Source organism: Physeter macrocephalus, chromosome 8, assembly GCF_002837175.3.
Source record: "Physeter macrocephalus isolate SW-GA chromosome 8, ASM283717v5, whole genome shotgun sequence".
Taxonomy (NCBI): Eukaryota; Metazoa; Chordata; class Mammalia; order Artiodactyla; family Physeteridae; genus Physeter; species Physeter macrocephalus.
In genome coordinates this window covers 145193440-145205483 of record NC_041221.1, presented here as the reverse complement: position 1 = coordinate 145205483, position 12044 = coordinate 145193440, and the positions used below count along the sequence as shown (strand labels likewise).

The following is a 12044-nucleotide window of genomic DNA, read 5'->3' as shown; positions in this document are numbered from 1 at the left end:
ATCTATTGTTTCACAGTTTATGTTGGCCAGGAATCTGGACATGGATTATCTGAGTCCTCTGCTTCGGGGTCTTCTACAAATCTATAATCAAGGTATTGGCCCAGGCTGGGGTCTCTCTCATCTGAAGACTCAAATGGGGAGAGATTCATTTCCAAGCTCAATTACATGATTGTTGGCACAATTTAATGCCTCAAGGATTGTTGGACTAAGGGCATTCATGTCCTTGCTGGTTGTTGAGAGGAAGCCACCCACAGTACTTTGCCATCCAACTTACAACTTGCTTATCTAGGAAGTCAAGAGAAGAGTCTGTAAGCAAGATGGAAGTCACAAACTTTTATAACCTCATTATCAATATTTAAGTGACATCCCCTCTATGTTGCCATATGCCATTGGTTAGAAGCTGCTTACTTATGCAGAGGGTATTACAAAAGGCCATGAATATCAGGAGGTGGGAATCACTGGCAGCTACCTTAGACACTTCCTACTCCAGGGAGGAAGGAAATAAGATAGAAGGGACAGAAGTCATACCTAATTTTCTTTGAATATACCATGTTCTGTTGATTTGACTTTGTAACCACAAAAAATTTTACATAATTATAAAACAAAATTAAATTTTACAAACCAATTCCAAACTTCTGCTTCTGACCAAAGTGAAGTCATAGGGAACGGATGGGAACTTTCACCTGAACCAATGGAAAAACCAGAGAAGTGTATGAAACAATGGCTTTAAAGGTATTAGACATCAGGTTGTGAAGGACAGTGATCCTTGAGAGATGGGAAACAAATTGAGGTGACCCCTCTGATTGCCCAGTTTACTGCCTTGAGAACACTTCTAGGTATGACACAGGACAAGAGAGTCCAGGCAGGGGCCAACAGACTTCCAGAGTGGAGGAGAAAGAACTAATAGTACAGAAAGACCAAGGCAGCTATATTCACAGAGCAGAGGCCAAAGAGGAGAAAGATGCACAGAAAGAGAGCTCCAGAGACTTGCAGAGGGTCCACTTCAAGTATTTAGGAGAGTATTGGTCAGTGCATATATGTAAGGAATATCAGAGTCTGGGAAAAGAGACACCAGAAAGGAAGGACGGAACAGTAACTGGAGCTCACAAAAAGCCAAGATTAATGCCTGTCCCCACCAGCCAGACTGGAGAACTTTGCAATTCACTGGGAAGAATACACAGAAGGGTCTTGCCTCAATAGTGGGAAATTATTAGCTCTATATTTAAATCTTGCTCTGGTGCCACCTAACAACTGTTTCCAAGTAACTTAACTGAACTACAGAAAAACGCTTCAAAAATATGTATTGGAACACAGAAGTATCTATCATCCAACAAGGTAAAATTCACAATGTCTACCACTAAATCAACAATTATCAGGCATGTATAGAAACTGGAAAACGATACTCATAATGAAGAGAAAAATCAGTCAAAGAAGAAAAAACAGACCAGAATTGAAAAAGATGTTGGAAATTGTAGAGATAGATATTAACAAGTCACTATAGATCTTGCAGTCATTAAAAGGATAATGTGAGAATATTATGAACAACTTTAACCTCATAAATTTGGCAAGGTAGAAGAAATGGGCTATTTCTTCAAACACCAAAGCTCAACTAAGATGAAATAGATCATCTGCATGGTCCTATAACTATGTAAAAAGTTGATTCTTAAAGACCTCACAAAAAAGGAAAAATGGTTTCACTGGAGAATTCTACCAAAATTTAAAGAATTAACACTGATTTTACACAATCTCTTCCAGAAAATAGAAGAGGAGGGAATACTCCCCAAATCATTTTATCAGGAAATTATTACCAAAACCATACCAAGACTGTACAGTGAAAGAAAACTACAGATCAATGTCTCCCATGAACATAGACATAAAAATCCTCAAAAAAAATTAACAAACCAAATTCAACAATCTATAAAAAAAATTATACGCTATGACTAAGTGAAATGTATTCCAAGTATTCAAAGCTGGCTCAAAATAGAAAATTAACCAACAAGATACAAAGAAAAAGTAAATGATTATATCAATTGACACAGAACAGGTACTTGACAAAAATCCAATACTCATGAATGATGAAAAAAAATTCTCAGCAAAATAGTAACAGAGAGGAATTTCCCTAACTTAATGAAGAGCATATACCAAACAAACAAAAAACAAAAAAATACAACCCACAGAAAATATAATACTTAATGATGAAAGACTGAATGATTCCCCTCTTAGATCAGGAACAAGACAATGATGTTTGCTCTCACCATTCTACTTCAACATAGTACTGGAAATTCTACCCACTAAAATAACACAAGAAAGAAAAATTAGAAGCATACAGATCAGAAAGGAAAGAAATAAAACTGTCCCTATATGCAAATGACATGAATGATTGTCTATGTAGGCAATCCAAAGGAATTTACCAATATTATGCCTAAGACTGAGTTCAGCAAAGTAAGAGGATACAAGACCAACATAAAAATCAATCACATTTCTCTATACTAATAATAAAAACATGCAAGCACAAATAAAAACTACCATTTTTAATCACTCCAAAGAAATGGAAACACTTAGGCTTACACTTATCAAAACATGTAGGATTTTAGGAAGAAAATTACAAAATGTCATTAAAAGAAATCAAACAAATAGAGATATACCATGGTCACTGATATGAAGACTATACACAGTAAAGACGTTAATTATGCCCAAATCGATCTATAGGCTTAAAGCAATTTCTCTTAAAAATGACAGCAAGTTTTGTTTTGTTTTTTGTAGACTTAGACAAAATTATTTTAAAATGTATATGGTGTTCCTTAAAAAAACTAAAAATAGAGTTCCCATATGATCCAGCAATCCCACTCCTGGGCATATATCGAGAAAAGATGAAAACTCTAATTTGAAAAGATACATGCACCCCAATGTTCACAGCAGCACTATTTACAATAGCCAACACATGGAAGCAACCTAACTGTCCATCAACAGATGAGTGGATAAAGAAGATGTGGCACATATATACAATGGAATACTACTCAGCCATAAAAAAGAATGAAATAATGCTTATGGTCATCAAGGGGAAAGGTGGGGAGGAATATATTAGGAGTTTGGGATTAACAGATAGACACTACTATATAGATAAACAACAAAGACCTATTGTATGGCACAGGGAACTAGATTCCATATCTTGTAATACCCTATAATGGAAAAGAATCTGAAAAAGAATACATATATATATATATATATAAATGAATCATTCTGCTAAACAACTGAAGCCAACACAACACTGTATATCAACTATACTTCAATAAAAAGTTGCTTGTTTTGAAAAAAAAAAAAACTTACATGGAAAGGAACAGGCCCTAGAATAGCTAAAACAATCTTGACAATGAAGAAAAAAGTGGAAGGAATTACTCCCACAACTTCTATTAAACATTGTACTGGAGTTTCTAGTCAGTGCAATAAGGCAAAAAAGAAATTAAAACCACCTGGTTTGGAAAGGAAAGGGTAAAACCACATTCACTTGTAGATAACATAATCTTCTTTGCAGAAAATCCAATGTATTCTACCAAAAAAATGGTACTAGAACTAATTAGTAAGCTCAGGAGGGTTGAAGTATACCAGATCAATATACAATAATTAGTTGTACTTCCATATACAATCAATAAATAACCAGAAATTAAAATTTAAAACATCTACAGTAGAATTTTTAAGTATGAAAGGTTTGGGGGAAAATCTGACAAAAGACGTAAAACACCTGTACACTGAAAACTATAAAACAATGCTAACAGAAATGAAAGAAGACTTAAAGGAGCTACATCACATTCATGTGTCAGCTCATTATTTTTATAATGACAAATTCTGCAAATTGATTTATAAGTTCAGTGCAATCTATTCAAAACAGCAGCAAGCTTTAGAGGAGAAACTGACAAGGAAAGAAATAAAACTGTCACTGTATGAGAAGGACAGTTTTATATTTATATGGAAAGGAAAAGGACCAAGAATCGCCAAAACAACTTTGAAAAAAAAAATTAACTTTGAGGCTTAACACTACCTGATCTCAAGGCTTATTATACACACACTGCAATAATCAAGAGAGTTTGGTATTGGTGTAAAGATAGAAAAATGTATAAATGAAACAGAATAGATAGTTCAGAAGTAGATCCAACTGATATAATAACAAAGGAAATTCTGTGGGGGCAAGAATCACCTTTTCAACAAATAGTGCTGGAATAATTGGATATCCATAATTTAATTTGAACCTTAATTCATTCTTCATACTACATACAAAAAAATTAACTCAAAATGGCTTATAGCCCTAAATATAAAATCTAAAACTATAAAACTCCTAGAATAAAATGTAGAAGAAATCCTTTGTGACCTAGGATGAGGCAAAGATTTCTTAGTTGACACCAAAAGCATGAATCATAAAATAATAAATGATAAATTGGACCTCTGGTATTCAAAAGACACAATTTAAGAGAATAAAAAGAGAAGCCACAGACTAGGAAAAATTGTTTCCAAGTCATATATCTAGTAAAGAACCATCAGCCAGAATATATGAAGACCTCTAACAATGAAATTATTTAAAACTGACCAAAAGATTTAAACAGACACTTCACTAAAGATATACTGATGGCAAATAAGAACAGGAAAAGATGCCCAACATCATTAGTCATCAGGGAAATGCTATGGTATCATAATGAGATACCATTAATCACTTACTAAAATGACTATAATTTTAAAAACTAATATTACCAAATACTGGCAAGGATGTAGAGAAATGAACTTTTACACACAGCTAGTGGGAATGTAAAATGGTGCAATCCCTTTGGAAAACAGGCAATTCCTCAGGTTAAGTATTCACTGACTATATGACCCAGCCATTCCACTCCAAATGTTTATCCAAGAGAATAAGTATTAGGCATGTGCACAGTACAACATACAATATCCAATACATGTGCATGCAAACATTTGTACAGGAATGCTCATAGCAGCTTTATTTGTAAAAGCCAGAAACTAAAATTAACTCGAATGTCCATCATAGGCATCCATACGATGGAATACTAATCAGCAACAGAAAGGAATGAACTCTTGGTACACACAGAAAATCGGATTAAATTCAAAATAAGTATGCTGAGTGAAAGAAATCAGTAAAAACAAGAGTGCATACGTTATGATTCCACTTATATCAAATTCTAGAAAATGCAAATGAATATATAGTGGCAGAAAACAGGTCAGTCGTTGCCTGGGGATGAGGCAGAGAGCCAGTCGGGGAAGAGGAATTAATTTCCAAGCGATAAGAAGAAACTTTGGGGGATGACGAACATTTTCATTATCTTGACTGTGGTGACAGTTTCACTGGTGTATACATAAGCCAATGTTATCAAATATGTGCGATTTATTGTTTGTCTATTAAACCTCAATAAACCTGCTTTTAAAAAACCCTACAGCATGCCTTAAAATGCCCTACATTATCTTCCTCAATTTTTTTGACATCATCATCAACCACTTCCCCTCATTCATTCCACTTCAGACATTCTTGTTCTTCCTCAACTCACTTTCACTTTAGGGCTTTTGAGAATGCTCCTCTTACTAGTATACAGATTTATCACTACTCTCACCAATTACCATAGCAAATAAATATTTAGATTATCTCCCCAAAATGAAAATACCTTTTTCTTCTGGTCTTCCCTTCTCTTTTCATCTTTCTTACTCCCAACTTACCCACACCTTAAAAGCTTTCTGATGTATAAAATTTGGGGTAATTCCACTCAGGTTATTAAATGAGTAAAACTGTTCATTCACTCTATCATTTAGTTGTTCAGCAAATATTCAGTGAACATCTCCTATGTGTCACGCACTCTTCTATAGCTTCAGCTATATCATTTTAACATAGCTAAATATTCCTGCTCCATTCACGCTTAAATGCTACCAAAATGGATAGACAATAAACAATAAACAAGATAAGTTACAATATGACAAAAGTACCATTTAAAAAGTGAAATAAAACAAGGAAAATTAGGAATGCTTAGGGGAGTGTTGTTGTATCACACATGGAAGTCTGCTAGTCTTAGAGAATTCTGATCTAACCAGTCATCTAAGAACTCAGACTCATAATACAGTGTAATTCTACAGTGATAAAACACTGTATAATGATAATTAAGAGTGCATGCTCCCTAGGTCTACCAGAAGAAAGAGAATAATAAAGATTAGAGCAGAGATAAACAAAATAGACAATAAAAACCAACAGAGAAAATTAATGAAACCAAGACTTGGTTCTTCAAAAAGTTCAACAAAATTCGCAAACCTTTAACTAGATTGACTACGAAAAAAGAGAAAAGATTCAAATAACTAAAATCAGAAATGAAAGAGGGGACATTAACAACTGATTTTACAGAGCTGAAAAAGATTGTAAGAGAGTACTATGAACAACTGTACACCAACAAATTGAATAATCTAGATGAAGCAGACAAATTCCTAGAAACTCAAAACTTACCAGTACTAAATCATGAAGAAACAGAAAAATCAATAGATTTAAAACCAGTAAGGAGATTGAATAAGTAATCAAAAACCTCGCAATAAATAACCCTGACTACAACTGTTGGGGGCACTTTCCTCCACAGTAGAGGTCAAGGAGACATGAAGGTCATATTTTACCCCGTTAGAGATGAAGAGTCTGAAACGCAAAGAAAAGCAAGATCTAGACAAGCAGGACAGTCTAGAAGATCAACACAGCATAGACTGATCTTTAGGAAGCTGAAAAAACAATATGAAGAAGTCATTGTACCCAAATCAGAGAACAAGAAAAAGAAAAAGGGGGAAAAGGAAAGCAGGATAAAGGGAAGGAAGAAGAAAAGAAGCAGAAACATCTAGAGAAAATAAATATGAACAAAAGTACTTCAGAACATATGATAAGATTTATCAGCCTTGTCACCCAAGGCAATAGAAATAAAAGAATAAACAAATGTGACCTAATCAAACTTATAAGCTTTTGCATAGCAAAGGAAACCATAAACAAAATGGAAAGAGACAACCTACAGACGGGGAGAAAATACTTGCAAATGATGTGACCGGCAAGGACTTAATTCCAAAATATACAAACAGCTCCTACAACTCAATAACAAAAAACCCAGTCAAAAAATGGGCAGAAAACCTAAATAGACATTTCTCCAAAGAAGACATACAGATGGCCAACAGACACATGAAAAGATGCTCAACATTCTAATTATTAGAGAAATGCAAATCAAAGTTACAATGAGGTACCACCTCACACCAATCAGAATGGCCATAATTAAAAAGTCTACAAGTAATAAATGCTGGAGAGGGTGTGGAGAAAAGGGAACCCTCTTACACCATTGCTGGGAATGTAAATTGGTGCAGCCACTATGGAAAACAGCATGGAGGTTCCTCAAAAAACTAAAAATAGAGTTGCCATTTGATCCAGCAATCCCATTCCTGGGCATATACCTAGACAAAACTATAATTCGAAAAGATACATGCACCCCTATGTTCATAGTAGCATTCTTTACAATAGCCAAGATAGTGAAACAAGCTAAATGTCCACTGATAGATGAATGGACAAAGAAGATGTGGTATATATATATACAATGGAATACTACTCAGTCATAAAAAAGAACGAAATAATGCCATTTGCAGCAACATGGATGCAACTAGAGTTATCATACTAGGTAAAGTAAGTCAGAAAGAGAAAGACAGATACCATATGACATCACTTATATGTGGAATCTAAAATATGACACAAATGAACTTATCTATGAAACAGAAACAGACTTACAGACATAGAGAACAGACTTGTGGTTGCCAAGGGGGGGTGAAGGTGTGGGGAGGGATGGAGTGGGAGTTTGGGATTAGCAGATGCAAACTACTATATATAGAATGGATAAAAGCTAAATGTCCACTGATAGATGAATGGACAAAGAAGATGTGGTATATATATATACAATGGAATACTACTCAGTCATAAAAAAGAACGAAATAATGCCATTTGCAGCAACATGGATGCAACTAGAGTTATCATACTAGGTAAAGTAAGTCAGAAAGAGAAAGACAGATACCATATGACATCACTTATATGTGGAATCTAAAATATGACACAAATGAACTTATCTATGAAACAGAAACAGACTTACAGACATAGAGAACAGACTTGTGGTTGCCAAGGGGGGGTGAAGGTGTGGGGAGGGATGGAGTGGGAGTTTGGGATTAGCAGATGCAAACTACTATATATAGAATGGATAAACAACAAGGTTCGACTGTATTGCACAGGGAACTATATTCAATATCCTGTAATAAACCATAATGGAAAAGAAAAAAAAAATTTATCAGCCTTACAGACCAGAACTGACTTCAAGTTCAACCACTCCATCCTGTTCACTTTCTTTTTTTTTTTTTTTTTTTTTGTAACTTGTTAGCTTGTTTATGTCTCTCTGGGCATCATTCCCCACATGTGAGGCCGAGCTCTCTGGAACCTTCATTGGCCATCCTTTCCTCATTTCTCCCCTGGGCACCAGAACCGTATAGGTAGATACATCCACGAGTCTCCCGCATCTGTAGACGCCTCCTGCCTCTCGTGCTATTTGGCCAAACTCTGAGGCTCCCCCAGCACCTTCATCTCCAGGTCTGTCCTGGTGGGGCCTTCCTCCCTGGGGTAGTAGTGCAGGGGATTGGGCCACAGTTCCTCACCGATGATCTCAGCAATCCTGTTAGACCCTGGGCAGTTGTGGTCAGACAACCAGTTGAGGAAGTTAAGGCTGGTGGTGTCCTCCCTGCAGTTGGGGGCTCCTCATTCATAATCCCAGAACCACTGGACGGGAGTGGAACGAGACGCCCTATATCCAGCAATGCTAAGGTGATACTCTTTAATGATCATGTCATTCCAGAAGCAGGGGTTGTTCCGAAAGAAAAACATCAACCTGCAGTGGTGCCTGGGATGGCCCAGTTCCTGCACCTCCAAATTGATCATGTAGCTAAGCGTGTCTTCATCTTGGTCACTGATCATGGCCAACATCTGGGACTGGTTCATAATGGCTCTGGCCCATAAGCCAGGAATGCCCTGGATGATGGCCCTTCTGCGATCCAACTGAGGATTCCGCCTCTGACTGAACTTGTGCTTGCCCTGCTGGCTTGGGCATTCAGAGTGCTCAGCTCTAACTGCAGGGCCCCCAGTGCCTCCAGCAGGGGCCAGGCAGTCGTGGGTCCCGGCTCTGGCTCTTCCTGCCCCTGCTCCTGGGGCTTCTCCTCCTGCTCCTCCTCCACCACCACCTCCACCACTTGCAAGATGTGCTCCACCAGCAGCCCCAACTCCTCCCGATCCCCGCCACCTCTCCCTCCTCCAGGGCCACGCTTTGCTGCACAACCTCTACCCTGAAGATGGTGGCCTCCTTGCCTGACCCACCAGCTAGTGTCCGCGCTGTACCCACCTCCCCCACTGCACCTGGGGACCCGCAGGCCCCTGCGTCCTGAGCACCCCCTCCCACAACTAGGATGACCCAGGGTCCCTGGACAGCGCCGCCTTCCCTAGACCCCACCTCACTCACCATGTGGCCCTGGCCCTGAGCTGGGGCAGCTGCAAAGGAGCGGGAGGTGGAAGCACAGCACATGGCCTGCAGAGCAAGCAGGCCCAGCGACCAGAGTCACCCTCTGCGCCACGGATCTCGGTGTAGGGGGCAAGGGCATCCTGTTCACTTTCTACCATGAACAGTTCACTCTATGATTCAAGTCATCTAAACAGGCCAAACAATCTTGTAGGTATAACTTCTGCGTATTCCAGAAGATTAACAAAAGAAAATGAAAAAGAGGAAGAAAAGAGAGAAGAAAAAGGAGAAAATAAAGCACACCCTAAATCAATCAGAGAACAACAGTGACCAAGAGAGAAAAGAAGATCCACAGGAGTTTCATTTTGGACACAAGATAGAGATGAAAATGAAAAACAACAACAATCAGATACAGATGGGAGATCCAATAAGAAAGAAACTGAGATGGATTCCATTTCTAGATGTGAAACAAGTTCCATGTCATCTAGTGATTGGTATTAATTCCTTGCTGGGTTGCTCTGGATCATACAGTTAATTTAAAAATAGAGACTTACAGTAGCAGGCTAGAAAAGGATGACTCACCTGACTTTAAAAAGCTTTATGAAAAAATTCGAACTGAAAATGAAAAGCTGAAAGCATAGCTACATGATACATATATGGAACTGACAGATCTTAAACTGCAATTGGAAAAGGCCACCCAGAGACAAGAAAGATTTGCAGATAGGTCACTATTGGAAGTTGGGAAAAAAGGGGACAGAGAGCTCTAAAAAGAATATCTCAAGTGAAAGAAGAGCTCAAAATGTTACCAGATCTAAAAGCAGACAACCAGAGGCTAAAGGATGAAAATGGGGACTTGATCAGAGTCATAAGCAAACTTTCCAAATTAAATAAAAAGCAGCAAGTAATGGAATTGCACATATTTGTAATCCCATGGACCATAACTGAAAGTCACTGGAAACTGGGAAGGATCCTTGGAGGCTATCATTTCTGGATATGCTGCCAATTGCCAACTTATCTAGGATTTGTTTCATTTTGGTTTTTTTTTTTTTTCCTTGTATCGAGGTCATTGTTTCATGATAATGCTGAGAAGTGGGGTTTTTCATTTATTTATTTTAAATAACTGAGAAAACTTGTGTACAACTCCAGCATATAAAGAAAGTGTTCAAGGCCAGATATGCCTCAGATATTTAACCAGCAAGCCTTTGTTGTATGTAAATACTTTTGTGTCAACAAAAACTTTCAGCTCTCACAGAAGACAGTTATTCAGCATTTTTTGATCTGCCAGTTTTCAGTTTTTCAATATTTAGGTTTTTTTTGCTTTACATCTAAGTTTGGGTTTGTATTTTTTCTTTATAACTCTTCATGTGGCAGACATTTCTATGTTTTCACACCTTTATCATTTACAGAAAAGAACATGTGCTCTTCTGAGATTGTTGTTAGATGCAGGCTAATGCTGTGTTGTCCCCCAGCTGGGACTGAGTTGCTTGGAGGAACATTTTTTCTCATTGTTTGTGCAATATGCATTTATTTCTTATATGAATGCTTTAAAGTCAATTGAGATTAGATTCTTCTAAGTCCTACTTTCTGCCTTCATTGGTAGGGTGTTGTTTCTGTTGTTTATGATTGTAGGATAAGAGATTAGACCCTGTAATCTTCACATTCATTTTGCAGGTACTGAGTGATACTGTATATATAAGTGTGTGTTGATTGATTTTTAGAAAACCCCATGGCACACTTGACTATTTTCTTATTTCAAAAATCTGTTAACACAAGTAGGCTAGTCCATAATAGTGTTAAAAACAAAATTTGCTAATAATGTGATATAAGATTTTAAAAGGTACCCTATCTTTACAAAACTTTTCTACTGTAAAGTGCTTTTATTTTCAGTTTGCATTTGATAGTTGTCAACCACAATTTAAGTTGCATAAGATAAATGCTTCACATTTCATATACCTATATTTATCTGAGTGTTGTCTAAAATTGTTGTGATAGCCAAAGTAATGCTATGAAGTCATTTCCAGATTTAACCCATGAGTTAATGTTAAATGCATTGTTATTGCCATGGGAAGAGGCACTGACTTTGATACTACCAGCATGTCCAGACTATACATGTACCAGTGACCTTTAAAAAAAAAACCAAGTACCTAATGAATATGGCTTTTATTTGGGCAAATAGCTTTATATTTTAATTAAACCATGCAAAAATATTACATCTTTCTAGCATATAACTGTCTCCTTATCCACTGAACATTTCAGACTTTTGAATAAATTGTACATTGGAAAGCTTATGTTCAGTAATTGCATTACTGATTGTAGTGTATATTATACAAAATGTGAATTTGTCCCCCCTCATTTTAGAAGGTCACTGTGTTGTGTTCTACTGCCTATTTTGGATTATTTTGGGGTTGGGAAAGAGTGTTTTCCCAGAAGGATTTTAAGTCTTCTCTCTCGATGGGTTTTATGAAGACATGAGGTTATGTTCCTACCACCAAGCTCAGGATTCTA

General features: G+C 37.1%; 1 protein-coding gene and 1 pseudogene across 1 annotated transcript; one reads left to right on the top strand and one right to left on the bottom strand.

The window, feature by feature from the left end:
• The first annotated feature begins 6567 nt into the window (after positions 1-6567).
• On the top strand, positions 6568-10795 carry LOC102983257 (protein phosphatase 1 regulatory subunit 12A-like; annotated as a pseudogene).
• Positions 8153-9605, bottom strand: LOC114486731 (testis-specific Y-encoded protein 1-like). The gene is given in 3 exon segments (XM_028492996.2): positions 8153-9117; positions 9120-9311; positions 9314-9605. Coding segments are annotated over 3 exon segments (1023 nt in total). The 3' UTR covers positions 8153-8578.
• Positions 10796-12044: the final 1249 nt, after the last annotated feature.